Source organism: Trichechus manatus, unplaced genomic scaffold, assembly GCF_000243295.1.
Source record: "Trichechus manatus latirostris isolate Lorelei unplaced genomic scaffold, TriManLat1.0 scaffold00068, whole genome shotgun sequence".
Classification (NCBI taxonomy): domain Eukaryota; kingdom Metazoa; phylum Chordata; class Mammalia; order Sirenia; family Trichechidae; genus Trichechus; species Trichechus manatus.
The window spans coordinates 159,234-178,397 of NW_004444004.1; the positions used below are offsets into that span (position 1 = coordinate 159,234).

Genomic DNA, 19,164 nt, shown 5'->3' on the forward strand with positions numbered 1-19,164 from the left:
ACTCTTCTAATTTACCCCCCTCTATGCTTGTAATTCATTTTTGACCCAAACCAATTCTTTGTCTTTTAATAGATGAATTTAATCTATTTATGGGGACAGTGGTGGTTCAGTGGTAGAATTCTCACCCCTCCTCATGCTGCTGTGATGCTGAACAGCTTTCAGCAGAGCTTCTAATCTAAGCCAGACTAGGAAGAAAGGCCTGGTGATCTACTTCTGAAAAATAGCCAATGAATTGCAATAGTGCAGTCCAAAACCAATCATAGGGATGATGCAGGACCAGGCAGTGTTTCCTTCCATTGGGCATGGGGTCACCATTAGTTGGGGGCCAACTCAGTGGCAGCTAACAACAACGATAAGATGCTTGTAATAACATCCTATCTCACACATGCCAAGCTACTAATATTCTGGGTACCAGAGTCCACATTTTTATTTGCTATACAGACAATCTTATGAAACAGGTATATAAGTGCTGCAAAATATATTGTGAGATTTGGACAATTAAACCTGACTTACTGAAAGATAATTTTCTCAAGCACTATTCACATAGGCATACTTCATTCAGAATACATTTTTTTCTTTAGGAAAAATCTCTGTAAGGATTCTTTGGGCTAAAAAAGTAATTTAAAATAAATTTATTAGTTCTCACATAAAGTGCTATTGATTTTATTTGTCTCTTGTAAAATCCTTATTCACCAGTCTGTTTATCACAACAGGGCTTCTGGTTGGGACTCTTGATTCAGTCTTAGACTCTACTGCTAAAGTAGCTCCATTTCGCATCCTACACCAGACACCAGATTCTCAAGTTTACTGGTCAATTGCATGTGGTAAGTATGATTTTTAAAACATGTAAATCAACATTACATAAGGATATTAAGAAATGGAAAATCTGAATGTATTTAATTTAATTAAACTTAGGAGCCCTGGTGCCATAGTGGTTAAGAGCTCAGCTGCTTATCCAAAGTTTGGCAGTTCAAATTCACCAGCTGCTCCTTGGAAACCCTATGGGGAAGTTCTACTCTCTCCTGTAGGGTCGCTATGAGTTGGAATCAACTCGACAGCAATAAGTAGTAGTAGGCAGTAGGGAATTTTAAAATTTTCAAACAACTGTTTCCCTAGTTGTTTTGATATTTAGAAACAAGTTAAATGTACAACTCTGCTTTCTGAGAATAGCAAGACATCTAATTGTTTATGTAAGGAGGATTACAGATTATTAGGATTTTTAAAAATCCATTGATGTGAGAGACCTAAAGCATGTGTTCCAGCAATGCTGATTCGGAGCAGATTTTGGTCAGTGCTATTGCTTTATGACTCGTTTCTTCAATTTAACTTCTCTTGCCTCCCCCAAGTGCTAGGGAAGATGGGAACTTTCCCATGAAATGCTGTTTCATCCCTAATAACAGATAATTCAGATGAGAAGAATCTGAAGTTAACTGTGAGCCCAAAATTTAAGAAGTGTCCCCTAAGGATATGTGAGCATGAAAAAATTAGCCTTTTTTGATCACGCCCCTACTTTCTCACAAAAGGCATTGTATCCTTGAAATATGAAGAAATGTGTTGCAGGTTAGTGCTACATATTCATTCATGCCAGGTGGTTCGGATGCTTCACCCTATATATTGTGGATAGATAAGGAATTACGATAATTTTTCCCTAAAAAGAAGTTCAAATAAAAAAATAGACCCACAGTTTGTTATTTCTTTATGATGTCATTATAATGTTGGTCTAATTAGAATTCCAGAATTCTAGCCTTTTTAATGTTGAGAGATTGTCTTTTTCTCTCCTCCCCCTCTCTTAAGATAAAGATATACTTTTAAAAAAAGCATGTGAATTTCTAGACAGTTCATATGTGTGAACATATAGCATACAATTAACTTTTTAAATATATGGCTTGTTTTTTGATTTACCTCTAAATTTCCTTTAGTGTTGCTGATGAGTCTTTTCTCCTGGTCCTCTTAAATTGAATGCCATTTAAACTAAATGGATGTTACATCTGCTGATATCACTAGAATTGTATACCTTATCTCTAAATCTGGTTGGTAGAAACTATTTAGAGAAAAATATCCCTTCTATTTTTGATGAAAATTAAAGGATATTACATAACTTACTTCCCCCAAATTAACCTGATGCAGAAATATAGTACTAGTTACTTACTAATGAAGCTTCCTTATACCTGAAGGACCAAAATAAAAGCCTTAAAATTTCCCCATAGCTTTTAATTGTGGTTCATTAAATAATGTTACTACACTTGGCCTGGTGACTTTAGTAAGATGAATAGATTTCAACTGAATTGTGGGAAATTTTTTCAGTGTTAGTAATTTGTTTTAATGTATCAGCCTCCATATATCATAAAACATACTAAGAAGTGAAGTATTTCTTTTGAATGAGATTTATATAATCCACAATGCTAGGAAAATCTTAAAGGTACTTGGTGATAGGAGGAGGTTGATAGATACTGAAATGTTGTTCTTCAAACCAAAGCAACCCAAAGCTATCTGTAACATTTAATCTGAGCCTCAACAGTCCACCTAACACTGTTTCAGAAAATTGCTACAAGCTTTCTATCCTCCTTAATGAGATTTCTGTAACTTAACTAGGTTTGTTAACAAATGGGGTGTTATGGATTGAACGGTGTCCCCCCAAAATATGTGTTATAAGTCCTAACCTCTATGCCTATGGTTATAGTTCCATTTGGGAATGGGTTGTCTTTGTTGTGTTAATGAGACAGGATTAGTGTAGGGTGTATTTTGGGTCAATCTCTTTTGAGATACAAAAGAGATTAAAGGCAAGCTAACAAACAGAGATGGGGAAAGACAGATGCCAAGCCACATGAAGATCACCCAGGAGCAGAGCTCAAAAAGACGAGGACCTTCCTCCAGAGCCTACAGAGAAAGAAAGCCTTCCCCTAGAGCTGGCACCGTGAATTCAGACTTCTAGCCTCATAAACTGTGAGAAAATAAATTTCGGTTGTTAAAGCCACCCATTTGCGGTATTTATGTTATAGCAGCACTAGATAACTAACACATGGGGTGACTCTGAGCAACGGCTTCACACTTTCTAAAACAGAATGGCCACAATTGAAATCCACATTTATACAGTGTGCGTAAGATTGTCATGTGCTTGCTGTTTTCAGTCACAGATTATTTGAAGACCAAGGATTGGATTATGTACATGGATTTCCTGGTACTCTACGTAACTCTTATAAGATACTGGTTACTGTAGATACCAGTTAGTGGCATCTTGTTTTCAGAATTTTATATCTTTTCTCATGATTTGTATTTACTTTCTCCTCTTTCATTAAATATTTTATTCTTTCTATTTATAATAAATAATAATGTTGATGCCCACATATAGGGATGAAGTAGAGAATAAATACTCCATGCATACATACAAGAATAAATACTCTTTATTCATTTATGACCATCATTTTTGAAAGTGAACAGATATTCTATTTCTTTTTAAACTAAGCTTGTAAATGTTAAGAGCAGTTTTGTTGTAGAGTTTTCCTGAGTCTCTTATTCTCTTGCATTATTAATCAGGAGCCAACAGAGAAGAAATAACCAAGCACTGGGATTGGTTGGAACAAAATGTCATGAAGACCTTATCTGTGTTTGATTCAAATGAAGATATTACTAATTTTGTACAAGGAAAGATCAGAGTAAGTGTCATGGATATATTTTGTAGATGGAATACTAAAATATTTGACCCTCTTACATGAGGGTCAGAAGCTGAATGGAACATCATTGTTTTACTGGCACCTTTAACGTCAAAGCACACATGTGAATGTTACAGTCAGTGCTAAAGAAAATTGTAAAGTCATTGGTTTGTCTTTGGTACCCTTGTGAGTGTTCTTAGGTATATTTTAACTTCAATATCTCTTGAATTTGGAGTTTGAATGAACTTTAGTCCATTCGAAAGAATATATTTAGTACCTATATTTGTGCTAACTCCTTGTGAGGTATTAGAAAAAGCCTAATTACAAAACTGAGGGAAATCTTCTGGCCTCTATCCTAAGAGAAGTATGTAGGTGCACACATACTGTATTTTTATGCAAATAATGTGCGACATCTGTGTTTGTTTGCCAGCCATGCCCTCCCCTTGTGAGGTATTTTCGTAAGTGCCCTATACTAATTTTTTATACAGCAACTTGTTGAAGAGGATTGGCATAGCAGCACTTGTGAGGGTGCCTCTTGGGGGGAGGGTGTGGCTGGCAAATAAACTCAGAAGGTGTATGTCTTAGGTTGGGTTCTCGAGAGAAGCAAAAACAGTAAAGTGTATAAATATATATACAGAGAGAGATTATATCAAGGAAACAGCTCACACGATTGTAGATAGAGGCTAGAACGTCCCAAGTCCGTGGATCAGGGTAGAGGCCTCTCCCAAGTCACACAGCTACAGAAGCTGGCAAGCCCAAGATCGGCAGGTTGGAGAGCAGGGCTCCTGCTCACAGGCTGTGCAGATTGACGAATCCCAGGTTCAGCAGATAAGCTGACAGCTCAAGTCCCAAGAACGGGAGATGAGACGACAGGAAGCAGCCACAGGATCCAGAAAGAGCAAAAAGCCAGAATGTCTGCTTATATACAGATAGGGGCCACATGCCCAAGGAGACTCCCTTTCATCTGATTGGCTACTCACAGTATATTCAATCATGGGAGTGATTACATTAAAACACTGAGAATCATGGCCCAGCCAAGTTGACACACAATCTTAACCATCACAGTGTACATTACTTGCATAAAAATATGGTATATACATACATATACCTTTACAGTTGTATGCAATTAAGTATTTAAAATGAAATACGTAAAATATATTTTTGTTGGTAAGTGGTGATGAGTTTTCAGGAAATCTTTTGTCTCTTTTAGGGATTAATTGCTGAAGAGGGAAAGCATTCTTTTGCAAAAGAAGATGACCCTGAGAAATTTCGAGAAGCCCTTTTGAAATTTGAAAAATGTTTTGGTTTACCAGAGCAGGAGAAGTTAGTGACCTATTACTCATGCAGTTATTGGAAAGGACGGGTTCCTTGTCAGGGTTGGCTCTATCTTAGCACCAACTTTCTGAGCTTCTATTCTTTTTTGTTGGGATCAGAAAGTAAGTGGTTTCTATTGCTTACCATGACTTTGAACTTGCTGACTGACCTATCAACTCTATGGTGGTGTTAGGTTTATATAAAGTAATTGGATTGATATTAAGGGTAATTAAGTTGTACATTAAAAAGTTAACTTCATCTAGAGAATCCTTCTAAGACTGCTTGCTTAACATAGGAACCATTAGAGATACGTAGAGTGTCGTGCATACTATGGTAAGTGAATGAATATTAAATGATAATGGTTAACTGACATGTAATGGCTTTTTACCCCTTGTTCTAAACTGCCTACTTGTTTCTATCCTTGTTTTAAACATACAGCATAAACATAATAGCCATAGTACTGTAATGGCCCACATATAATTTTGCAGCCAAAAAGAAGAATCAAGCAGTATTGTTTATAGTACACATACAGTTTTTAATCGTTGGTTATTGAAAAGTTATTTACTCTGTAATTATGTAAAGACACAGATTTAAATATAAAATCAGAATAGTTTTAAAATTTCTTTAAAATTATTTCTTTTCATAGAATTACCAATTAATATTTATGGCTGTGCTTCAAATTTTTAACAAATCTTGGATCTCTAAAGTATTTTAGCTATTCATAGCTTTTTTTTAGGTGGTTAACTGTTGTCCCAAAAGACCTGATTAATAAACATATATCAATATTGATAAAGTTAATTATACCTCCTTATAACTCTTATTTGCAGTAAAACTTGTTATATCGTGGGATGCAGTCTCAAAACTTGAAAAGACTTCCAATGTCATACTGACAGAGAGTATTCATGTGTGTTCCCAAGGGGAGAATCACTACTTTTCAATGTTTTTGCATATTAACCAAACATACCTTCTTATGGAACAGCTGGCAAACTATGCTATAAAGAGACTTTTTGATAAAGAAACATTTGATAATGACCCAATACTTGATGATCCTCTGCAAATCACCAAAAGGTATTCAAAGCTTAATTAATACTTACTCTTTATAGTTTGATCATAAGAATAATGGTATTGATTACCATTAAAATGTAACTGTTCTTTCTTATATGATAGTTTTTCTTTGGGGTTGATCATCGATGTGTGTTTTTTGTGTGTTTATTCATGTGCATTTCACAAATGATAATCTCCTCTCCATGAAATTTAATCCTAAGAAGTATTAGAAGTTACTCGTTACCTGTTGCCATCAAGTCGATTCTGACTCATAGTGACCCTATAGGACAGAGTAGAACTACCCCATAGGATTTCCAAGGAGTGGAGGTGGATTCGAACTGCTGACCTTTTGGTTAGCAGCTGAGCTCTTAACCACTGTGCCACTAGGGGTCAGAAAATTATTTCTGGAATTTCAGGTAGGATTTGCCCTGGAATGCTTTTAGAAATGTAGGGATTTGTATGTGTGTGTGTGTGTGTGTGTGTGTGTTTGGTCTAACTCTAAATTTCTCTCTGAGTAGTATATTGTTTATTTTTAAAAACTATTTTATCCATAGCATCATTTTTTATGAGTAGGCAAGTTAGGGGAGTCAGTGGAGCAACTCTTGGGCAAGTTATCTCTCAGGACCTCAGTTTCTCATCTGACGTAACTACCTCAGATGGCACCTGTGAGGAATGGATAATATAACGTGTGAAAGCACTTTGTCAAATATAAAGCAGTGAATAAGTGTTTAATCATTATTTGTGCCTGTGAGTCGGGATCAAGGGCAACAGGTTACATCAGAAGTATCTGTCTGATAGCTGTTTGTCACTGTATTTGGTTTGCTGAAACTGAGCAGAACCCTTTCATCCTGCTCAACATTCAGAATAGTTGGATGAAATCAGCATGCCAAAGGGAAGGGGGACAGGAGAGGTCCCGGAAATAGCTAGTGCAAGCAGCTTCTGGCAAGGAAGATAACTATAGGCAGTATGGGAAAATATAAGAAGAACCCCAGCCGTAGTCCGACGGGTAGATGAACAAGTGATCTGGAGGGTTGCGTGATTACTATATAGCCCTAACTGGGTACAGTTGTTCCTCTTGCTTATTCCTAAACCATTCTAAAATCCATATATGTAAGTATTCCTTTGTGAGCCAGCCTGCTTTTCTGGAAATTAGATCAGTAAGGTGAATTTTTTACACTTCATTACCAAAATTATGTTCTAATGTGCGTGATTTATAAATAGAATTCTATAAGGATTAAGAATCCTGTTTTTGTTATATTCTAGTTGGGCATTTGTTCTTTATTTGTTCCATGATTGGCCACCATAAACATACTATAGAGCCCTTCTTAGCCATTGTATTTCCCTTAAAAAAATCCTCTAAAAAGCCATCGATTAATGAGTTATTCATTACTAAGTCTGTATTTAAATGAGATACAGTAAATCCATTTTTGTCCCTATGCGTTTTTAAGAGAGCCTGTTGAAAATCATATATATCTAAATCCTTTTTTCTAGTAAGTTAAAAAAATAATAACTTATTGAGCCTTAGTCCCCAAATTACTTTTTTCTAAAATGGAATATCTTTATTGCTTCTGCTTACTGTTTGTACAAGCATGTATTACTGCTATAATTCAAACAATACCAAAACCCCAAAACTAAACCCACTGCCATCAAGTTGATTCTGACTCATAGCAACCCTATAGGACAGAGTAGAACTGCCCCCATAGGGTTTCCTAGGCTGTAATCTTTCCGGAAACGGACTACCACATCTTTCTCCCACTGAGCAGCTGGTGGGTTCGAACCGCTGACCTTTTGGTTAGCAGCCAAGTGCTTAACCACTGTGCCACCAGGGCTCCAATTCAAACAATACAGAAGCATAATAACCATAGTTAAGTTTCATGCATGTCCTTCCAAGATTTTTAGTGCATGAATTAAAAAAATATTTGCAAAAAAAAAAATACATGAATGGGACTAAACAACATATACTGTTCTACAATCTGGTTTTTTCCCTTACAATATTATATCATGGACATTTTTCCCTTCCTATAAGTAGATCTCATCTTTTTAAACAATAGCGAAATAGCCCACCAAATTAGTTTAAGTGAGGCTCATATTTATCAGAATTATTTTGAAAGACATAATGAAGTATCACATATTCAAATAGTATATGCAGGAAGGATGAATTTAGATTTAACCTTGTTGGATTTGAGTTAGAACTTGTATAATCTACTTACTCTCCCAGATGGCATTGCTGCTTAGCACATGTGTTTAGTGCCCCTAAATAATTGTACTGTTTTAAGCAATTGCTTTTTTATTTGTATATTTATGTATCAGTCAACAAGTCATCTGTATTTATCGACACCTATACTGTGCCCAGCACTGTGCAAGCAGTATTATTATATCATGCCTCTATTTTGGATATTTTTTTAAACATTCATTTAAATGTCTGTTTCACTTAATTTTAATATTCTCTTTTATGGGTTATTCTTCCTTTCTAAACTTTGATGCCATGAATTTTCATTTTGTTTGAACTCAGTAATTCTCTTGATTTTCTAATAACCCAGTATGAAAATTGTTGTCTGCCAAGATTGGTTTTAGCCATATTCATATATTATGAGTATATAATAATATCATCATGGCCTTTCAGCAAATCACCCCTTAACAGATGATTTTAAAATCTACATCATCTCTAACTTTTGTGCATTTTAAATCTACTAATAAAATTGGAAAGAAGAACAAGCAAAATGAGTTTTTTTAGGAATTGATGTGTTTCTTCCATTTTATAATTTGTTAAAGAACATAGCATTTAATTTTTAACCTATCTGCTTTACAGTGCATTTAGATTAATCAATATAGGCATGTGTACACTTTAGAATTCATCATCTGAGCGCCCCCCCCCCTTCTTTTTTTCTTTTCTACAGAGGTCTGGAAAATCGAGCACACAGTGAGCAATTTAATGCTTTTTTTAGGCTGCCCAAAGAAGAGACTTTGAAAGAAGTACATGAATGTTTCTTATGGGTACCATTTAGCCACTTTAATACTCATGGAAAAATGTGTATTTCAGAAAACTATATCTGCTTTGCTAGCCAGGATGGCAATCTATGTATTGTAATCATTCCATTACGAGAGGTAACGTAAATTTGGTTACATATCAGCTTTTGGTTTGAAAATGTTTTCATTCACAGAATAAAGTGACCTTTTATTCTGTAAATTACTGAAAACTTGATATACAATATCCTTTTTGTAATTTTAAAGTAATAATTTTTTTAAGTTCAGTATTGTTCTTCAAGATAAGAGTTCTAGCTTCTGAGATGTTCTCAATTACTTTTAGTAAAGCCTTCCAGCTCTTATTAAAAGTGAAAGTAGAAAAAAATGAAAATTTAAAAACAAAATAAGAAATTAAGATGACTCAAAAAGGAGCATAATCACTTAGACATTTATGACATGAATAGCAAAATTTAGATTATCACATTTTGATGGTCAAAAGAATAGAGTCGATAACTTTTGTGTAGGTTAGAAATAAATTGTCAGTATTGCAGTACTAAATTTTTAAAATTGTATTGTCATTTTTAAAAGCTGCATATTAGTTAAACCTTTTCCTTGAGAAGTGAAATAACTTACACTGAGGTTACTTCTATCAGTGGTACAACTAGTATCCAAAGCCAATTTCTTAACATATCATAGGCCAAAACTTTTAGCCACAAAACACTAGGCCAAACACATTTTGCCTGAAAGTATCAACAATAAGGGAAAAATGTGATTCATTTATTTATATGTTTTTCACCCCCAGGTCTTAGCTATAGATAAGACAAATGATTCCAGCAAATCTGTCATCATTAGCATCAAAGGAAAAACAGCTTTTCGCTTCACTGAAGTTAACGACTTTGAGCAACTGGTAACAAAACTCAGACTCAAGTGTGGGGCAGCTTCAACTCAATATCATGATACTAGCACAGAGGTAATTATATAGCAATTGAATGACTTCAAAGAAAAGGCTTGTTTAGTGTGGTCCATTCTTTAAAAAGGAATTCATAGTATCTTTCCTATTCATACCTAGGTTTATTTAAAAAAAGAATTGAAGCTATAGAAATTATATTCTATAAGTCATATCATAAAATAGAAGTGAGAAGTAAGGACTTTATCAATTTTTAGGAATACATACTTTAAAAAAATTATTACTTGATTTCTTTAACTCTATTCGTTGTTTATCATATATACACACCTTGTACTTTCACATAACATGGATTTTAACAGCTCAAGCTGTATTTGAGAATTTAACAAGGCCTTGAAGAAGAACTCTCCTCTTATTATTGCAGAGTAACAGCAATTTTAAACCAATATGCCTATCTTTTGTTTAATATCTAGTAGGTCAGCTTTATTTTCATAATCTGGCCCACAGCAAAATATTGGCATATCTATTTACATAGTAAAATGTTAGATAGGGCAAATATTGGTGGCAAAGGGTGGTTAAGAGCCTGATTTTGATGCTTGGTATGTCTTTTATGGAAATGTAGAAAGTTAGTTTCAATTCAAATGAATTTTCTTTTTCAATGCCTAGGAACCTCATTTTTTAAAATAGATTGATAAAACATATTAAATTATAACTATTTATATTTTAATTAAAAATTCAAAGAAAAAAAATCACCATAGGCTTTACTGGCTACACTATTTTATTTAGATTATAGTATAGGGCCTTTTACCTCTCTCTCCAGAGTAGAGTGGAACTGAAAACATAAGTCAATTATCATGCAGTATTGATAAGACTATCTCTTTGATAATAAAAAAGCATAATTTATACGTATAATTAAAATATATGTGTCATCTCAGCTCCAAACACAGAACCATCATCTTGGTCATCAAGAGTCTTTCTTGTCCCAACTTTATTATCTCTCTAAAATAAAGTTGCCCTATCTTTACTATCTCTTCTAGTATGTACCATTTGTTTGATATGGGGACACAAGTAAAATCTGATCAGTCTTGGTAGTTTCTCTCCCAATACCCCCATATTCTTACTTATATCACTTTTTTACCCAACCTATTCGATTTCAGGTTCAGTCTCTGTGTTAGATTCAATGCTGTGCTTATCTTTCTCTCTCCTTTAATTTATCTGCCTCTCCAAAACCTGGAGAACTGGAATTTTCCTCTGAAAACTTTCATGTGAGTCTTGTAGTTGGATATGCTCAGTTGTCAAGGAAGGATTTTGTTTCAGAATGAACTTATCATCTTTCCATATGTATCTCAAAGTTCTCAGGTTTTCTAAGTTCTCTTACCCACTTTTAGAGGTTTTAATAAAGATATGTACAAAATACTAAAGTTGATATTTCTTGTTTGCTTGGAAGTCTAATTTTTTTTTAACTGTTGTAACACTCTATTTTCACTTAAGATTTTTATCTTAGCAATGATGAAGAATATTGAACTGTTTTGGTATCATCTGTATATATCTAGCTTTAATGATAGTATGTTTTAAAAATTAGTAAAGAGAGTTCTTTAAATAAGAGCTGCTGCCATCTGATTTCTAAAAAGCAGAAGTTGTAGTTAGTTACATTATTTTATAGCCACACCTGAAAGAAAAAGAAAAAATACATTCTGTAATTTTACCAAAACTGATGAATTTACAAAAACAATAAAACTTTTTTTTAATCTAAATCTCAGAGAAACAAGTCTTAAGTATGAACACAGGAAGGACTTTAAGAGGTTTTTCTTATGAGTACATCAAAGACGTGGTACAAAGAACAAATGCTCCTAGAAGCAATTGGGATTATACATAAGAATTTGGTCTGTCCAAATTTTTAGACATTCACTTGAAATTCTCCATGTTGTAATAAGTTAAAACCTTGGTGCACAAATGGATTTTGATAATTTTTAATCGACTGTCTGGAAAATAGATTAATCTTTTCTTTTTATTGACACATATAATCAAGAAATATCACTAGATAATTTTTCAAAATACTAAATGAAAGAGAATGAGTTCCTTTAGCTTATTTTTAAGGAAAGTAGCCTATGAAGGGAGAGCATTGCTGAAGATCCTTTTACTTGATGCTTTTAAACTGCATTATAGGTGAATCATGCCCTAGTGGCGCAGTGGTAAAGAGCTCTGGCTGCTAACCAAAAGGTCAGCAGTTCAAATCCACCAGCTACTCCTTGGAAAACCTATGGGGCAGTTCTATCCTGTCCTGTAGGGTCACTATGAGTTGGTATTGACTCGACGGCAATGGGTTTGTTTTTTTTTTTTTCATAGCATGTCAAGAAGAGGTGGAAATTAAGCTTTTGCCTTAAAGTCTTTGTTGTTGTTGTTAGGTGCCATCGAGGTGGTTCCGACTCATAGTGACCCTGTGTACTACAGAACGAAACACTGCCCAGTCCTGCGCCGTGCTCACAGTCGTTGTTATGCTTGAACCCATTGTTGCAGCTACTGTGTCAATCCATCTCGTTGAGGGTCTTCCTCTTTCTCGCTGACCCCCAAGCATGATGTCCTTCTCCATGGACTGATCCCTCCTGAAAACATGTCCAAAGTATGTGAGACATAGTCTTGCCATCCTTGCTTCTAAGGAGTATTCTGGTTGTACTTCTTCCAAGACAGATTTGTTCATTCTTTTGGCAGTCCATGGTATATTTACTATTCTTCGCCAAAACCACAATTCAGAGGTGTCACTTCTTCTTCAGACATTCTTATTCATCGTCCAGCTTTTGCGTGCACATGAGGCGATTGAAAACACCATGGCTGGGTCAGGTGCACCTTAGTCTTCAAGGTGACATCTTTGCTTTAAAGAGGAATTTTGCAGCAGATTTGCCCAGTGCAATGCGTCTTTTGATTTCCTGATTGCTGCTTCCATGGGCGTTGATTGTGGATCCAAGTAAAATGAAATCTTTGACAACTTCAGTCTTTTCTCCCTTTATCATGATGTTGCTTATTGGTTCATTTGTGAGGATTTTGGCTTTCTTTATGTTGAGGTATAATCCATACTGAAGGTTTGTGGTCTTTGATCTTCATCAGTAAGTGCTTCAGGTCCTCTTCACTTTCAGCAAACAAGGTTGCATCATCTGCGTAAAGCAGGTTGTTAATGAGTCTTCCTCCAATCCTGATGCCCCATTCTTCTTCATATAGTCCAACTTCTTGGATTATTTGCTCAACGTACAGATTGAATAGGTATGGTGAAAGGATACAACCCTGACGCACACCTTTCCTGACTTTAAACCACGCAGTGTCCCCTTGTTCTGTCCGAACAACTACCTCTTGATCTATGTACAGGTTCCTCATGAGCACAATTAAGTGTTCTGGAATTCCCATTCTTCGCAACGTTATCCATAATTTGTTATGATCCACACAGTCGAATGCCTTTGCATAGTCAATAAAACACAAGTAAGCATCTTTCTGGTATTCTCTGCTTTCAGCCAGGATCCATCTGACATCAACAATGATATTCCTGGTTCCACATCCTCTTCTGAATCTGGCCTGAATTTTTGGCAGTTCCCTGTCAATATACAGCCGCTTTTGAATGATCTTCAGCAAAATTTTACTTGTGTGTGATATTCATGATATTGTTTGATAATTTCCGCATTTGGTTGGATCACCTTTCTTGGGAATGGGCATAAATATAGATCTTTTCCAGTCAGTTGGCCAGGTAGCTGCCTTCCAAATTTCTTGGTATAGACAAGTGAGCGCTTCCAGCGCTGCATCCATTTGTTGAAACATCTCAATTGATATTCTGTCAATTCCTGAAGCCTTGTTTTTCACCAATGCCTTCAGTGCAGCTTGGACCTCTTCCTTCAGTACCATCGGTTCCTGATCATATGCTACCTCCTGAAATGGTTAAACGTCAACCAATTCTTTTTGGTATAATGACTGGGTATTCCTTCCGTCTTCTTTAGATGCTTCCTGTGTTGTTTAATGTTTTCCCCATAGAATCCTTCACTATTCCAGCGAGGCTTGAATTTTTATTTCAGTCCTTTCAGGTTGAGAAATGCCAAGCATGTTCTTCCCTTTTGGTTTTCTATCTCCAGTTCTTTACACATTTCATTATAATACTTTACTTTGTCTTCTCGAGCCGCCCTTTGAAATCTTCTCTTCAGTTCTTTTACTTCATCATTTCTTCCTTTTGCTTTAGCTACTCGACGTTCAAGAGCAAGTTTCAGAGTCTCTTCTGACATCCGTTTTGGTCTTTTCTTTCTTTCCTGTCTTTTTAATGACCTCTTGCTTACTTCATGTATGATGTCCTTGATGTCATTCCACAACTCATCTGGTCTTCGTTCATTAGTGTTCAATGTGTCAAATCTATTCTTGAGATGGTCTCTAAATTCAGGTGAGATATACTCAAGGTCATAGTTTGGCTCTCGTGGACTTGTTCTAATTTTCTTCAGTTTCAACTTGAACTCCATCTGAGTAATTGATGGTCTGTTCCGCAGTCGGCCTTGTTCTGACAGATGATATGGAGCTTTTCCATCGTCTCTTTCCACAAATGTGGTCGATTTGATTCCTGTGTATTCCATCTGGCAGAGTCCATGTGTATAGTCGCCATTTACATTGGTGAAAAAAGGTATTTGCAATGAAGAAGTTGTTGGTCTTGCAAAATTCTGTCATGCAATCTCTAGTGTTGTTTCTATCACCAAGGCCATATTTTCCAACTACCAATCCTTATCTGTTTCCAGCTTTTGCATTCCAATCACCAGTAATTATCGATGTATCCTAATCGCATGTTCCATCAATTTCAGACTGCAGAAGCTGGTAAAAATCTTCAGTTTCTTCAACTTTGGCCTTAGTGGCTGGTGTGTCAATTTGAATAATAGTCATATTAAGTGGTCTTTCTTATCGGCATATGGATATTATCCTATCACTGACAGCATTGTAATTCAGAATAGATCTCGCAATGTTCTTTTTGACGATGAACGCAATGCTATTCCTCTTCAAGTTGTCATTCCCGGCAGAGTAGACTATATGATTCTCCGATTCAGAATGGCTAATACCAGTCTATTTCAGCTCACTAGTGCCTAGGATATTGATGTTTATGTGTTCCATTTCATTTTTGATGATTTCCAATTTTCTTAGATTCATACTTCGTACATTCCACGTTCCGATTATTAATAGACGTTTGCAGCTGTTTCTTCTCATTTTGAGTTGTGCCACATCAGCAAATGAAGGTCCTGAAAGCTTGACTCCATGCATGTCATTAAGGTCGACTTTACTTTGAGGAGGCAGCTCTTCCCCTTTGTTAAGTATCAACAGCTCATAGGAGGATGAACTTATGTCTGGATTCTCAATTCTGTTCCACTGGTGTACGTATCTGTTGTTCTACCAGTACCAGGCTGTTTTGACTACTGTGGCAGTATAATAGGTGCTAAAATCAGGTTGTGTGAGACCTCCCACTTTGTTCTTCTTTTCAGTAATGCTTTACTTAGCCGGGGTCTCTTCCCTTTCCATATAAAGTTGGTGATTTGTTTCACCCATGTTGTTAAAAATGCCATTGGAATTTGGATCAGGATCGCATTGTAACTGTAAATTGCTTTGGGTAGAATTGACATTTTCACAATCTTGAGTCTTCATATCCATGAGCAAGGTATGTTTTTCCACTTAGGTAGGTCTCTTTTAGTTTCTTGCAGTAGTGTCTTGTAGTTTTCTTTGTATAGATCTTCTACGTCTCTGGTTAGATTTATTCCTAAGTATTTTATCTTCTTGGGGGCTATTGTAAATGGTATTGATTTGGTGATTTCCTCTTTGAACTTCTCTTTGTTGGTGTAGAGGAATCCAACTGATTTTTGTATGTTTATCTTATAATCTGATACTTTGCTGACATCTTCTATTAGTTCCAGTAGTTTTCTTGTGGATTCTTTGGAGTATTCTGTGTATAAGATCATATCATCTGGAAATAGGGATACGTTTACTTCTTTCTTACCCGTTTGAATGCCCTTTATTTCTTTTTCTTGCCTTGTTGCTCTGGCTAGGACTTCCAGCACCATGTTGAATAAGAGCGGTGATAAATGGCATCCTTGTCTGGTTTCCATTCTCAAGGGGAATGCTTTCAGACTCTCTCCATTTAGGATGATATTGGTTGTTGGCTTTGTTTAAATGCCCTTTGTTATATCAAGGAATTTCTGTTCTATTCCTATTTTGCTGAGAGTTTTTTATGAATGGGTGTCGGACTTTGTCAAATGCCTTTTCTGCATCGATTGATAAAATCATGTGGTTCTTGTCTTTTGTTTTATTTATGTGATGGATTATATTGATTGTTTTTCTAATGTTGAACCATCCCTGCATACCTGGTATAAATCCCACTTGACCATGGTGAATTATTTTTTTGATATGTTGCTGAATTCTATCAGCTAGAATTTTGTTGAGGATTTTTGCGTCAATGTTCATGAGGGATATTGGTCTGTAATTTTCTTTTTTTGTGGTGTCTTTACCTGGCTTTGATTTCAGGGTTTTGCTGGTTTCATAGAATGTGGTAGAGAGTATTCTGTCCTTTTCTATGCTCTGAAATACCTTTAGTAGTAACTGGTGTTAAGTCTTCTCTGAAAGTTTGGTAGAATTCTCCAGTGAAGCTGTCAGGGCCAGGGCTTTTTTTTGTTGGGAGTTTTTTTTATTACCTCTTCAATGTCTTCTTTTGTTATAGGTGTTATAGGTTTTCAAATTTGTTGGAGTACAGTTTTTCATAGTATTCTGTTACAACCCTTTTAATTTCAGTTGAATCTGTTGTGATATCGCCTATCTCATTTCTTATTTGTGTTATTTGCTTCATCTCGTGTTTTTCTTTTGTCAGTTTGGCCAGTGGTTTATCGATTTTGTTGATCTTTTCAATGACCAAGCTTTTGGTCTCGTTGACTCTTTCAGTTGTTTTTGTATTCTCTATTTCATTTACTTCTGTTCTAATCTTTATTAATTCCTTTCTTCTGGTGCCTGAAGTGCCCCATAGGGTTTTCTTTTTGAGCAAATTGCCAGGTCTTTCTCCTGTGCAGCTGCTGGGCGGGTTCAAACTACCAACCTTTCAGTTAGCAGCTGAGCACTTAATCATTGTGTCACCAGGGCTTATAAACAGCACTATCATACTTTCCAGCTTTTTTGGTTAGAAGGAATTGTTTCCTTATCCTATACAGTAATGCAGGTAAGAATAATAGGTTTACTCACATAAATGGTTTTTGTTTTCCTTAATAAGAATGAGGTAATATATTTCCTGTGATTATAATATAAATTAGAAACATGTTTTAGCTGTGTGGGATAAATTTATTTCTAAGTTAGAAAACCAGAAACTTTATTAAAAATAAAATTAGCACTTAATTTTGAATTATGAACTGTGGACAGGAGACTATTTTAGGATTAAAAAAACACGAAACCAGCTGCCGTCAAGTGGATTCCAATTCTGACTTGTAGTGACCCTATAGGACAGAGTAGAACTGCCCCATAGGGTTTCCAAGGAGCGGCTGGTAGATTTAAACTGTCAGCCTTTTGGTTTGTAGGTAAGCTCTTAGCCACTGTTCCACCAGGGCTCCTATTTTAAGATAGGCTTCTGATATTTGAGAGGAGTGTTTCTTCGCAAATTTTTCTTCTAATTTTTGGTTTTACAGGTCAACTCTTGCCCAAACCATCATTTATTATGCTGGTTTTGTGAAATATTCTAATTTAAATCTACTAGTTTGTGGAAAAGGAGTCCCAGTGGTGCAAACGGTTAAGCTCTCGGCTGCTAACCAAAAAGTTGGCAGTTCGAACTCACTCAGAGGATCTGTGGGAGAAAGAGACCTGACGATCTGCTTCCGTAAAGATTACAGCTAAGAAAACCCTATGAGATAGTTCTATTCTGTCAAACGGGGCCTCTATGGGTCAAAAACGACTCTATGGCACCTAACAACAGCAACAGTTTATGAAAAAGTTAGTTCATCTTTGCTGTGCCTTTTTTTCACTGTTAGAAGCCATAGACTACTACTAAAGCCAATGTCAAATGCCAAAGAATAACTCTTAGAATGTACGTAACATATGTTGTTTTCTAGATGTGATTGGATTTTGCTCCACATTACCAAAAAAATAAAATAAACCCATTGCCATTGAGTTGAATCCGACTCATAGTGACCCTATAGGACAGAGTAGAACTGCCCCACAGGGTTTCCAAGGCTATAAACCTTTATGGAAGCAGACTGCCACATCTTAGTGGCTACTAAATGTATGGTGAGTGCCAAGTTTATTCCAGTGACAATTGTGAGCACCCAAGTAAATGAATAAACAGAATAGGTATGGCCATGGGGTAAAACCCTCTATCAAAAAAAAAAAAAGATTCAGAAGTTTTAAGCTTTTTCTTGGATAATCTACTTTATTATACTCTTCAAACAATCCAAACATTAAATTGTTTTAAGCTACTGTCTTTGAAGGTAAATGTGTTCATGTGGTTTTATGAATACTTAAATGCTAGCATTTAAGAGGTAATTGTGAATAGGACTGTCATACTTGTTATCACATTTATAAATTTATGTTTGGGGTTTCTTCACTGAAGAGGTTATTTTTATTTTCCATCTTGGATACTTTTCCTGTAGTTTGGATATACTAATAGACAATCGGCTGCCCCATTCATATAGTTTAAACTAAGGGAATGTACCTTGCTTGAGATCTAGAATACGGATGTGAATTTTTCAATCTGTATTTGCAAAAACATTCCTCATTACAGACAGAGCTGGAGAAAAATGTAGAACAAAATTCAAACTCACAAAAAAAGACCAGACTTACTGGTCTGACACAGACTGGAGAAACCCCAAGAGTATGACCCGTGGACACCCTTTTAACTCAGTACTGAAGTCACTCCTGAGGTTCACCCTTCAGCCAAAGATTAGACAGGCCCATAAAATAAAACAAGACTAAATGGGCACACCAGCCCAGGGGCAAGGAAGAGAAGGCAGGAGAGGACAGGAAAGCTGATAACAGGGAACCCAAGGTCGAGAAGGAGAGAGTGTTGACGTGTCGTGGGGTTGGCAACCAATGTCACAAAACAATATATGTATTAACAGTTTAACGAGAAACTAATTTGCTCTGTAAACCTTCACCTAAAGTGCAATAAAAAAGTTTTAAAAATTCCTCATTAAAATAGCTGAATTTAATATTTTGTGAATTAGGTGATTTGTCCAAACAAGCTTTTAGCTATTTTAAGAGGATTTTTTTTTAAACTTTTTTAAAATTTGGGATCTATAATCATTAAGTAATTTTTCCTTT

General features: G+C 35.7%; 1 protein-coding gene across 4 annotated transcripts in view; it reads left to right on the forward strand.

Moving 5' to 3' along the window:
- Positions 1 to 19,164, forward strand: part of TBC1D8B (TBC1 domain family member 8B) — a 98,506-nt gene that overhangs the window by 15,873 nt on the left and 63,469 nt on the right. For all 4 annotated transcript variants that reach the window (XM_004379741.3, XM_023734441.1, XM_023734440.1 and 1 more), the window contains exons 2-7: positions 714 to 824; positions 3,535 to 3,653; positions 4,861 to 5,086; positions 5,792 to 6,032; positions 8,906 to 9,113; positions 9,775 to 9,942. In XM_004379741.3, coding sequence (XP_004379798.1) covers positions 714 to 824; positions 3,535 to 3,653; positions 4,861 to 5,086; positions 5,792 to 6,032; positions 8,906 to 9,113; positions 9,775 to 9,942 — 1,073 coding nt within the window. The remainder of the gene's footprint in view (positions 1 to 713; positions 825 to 3,534; positions 3,654 to 4,860; positions 5,087 to 5,791; positions 6,033 to 8,905; positions 9,114 to 9,774; positions 9,943 to 19,164) is intronic.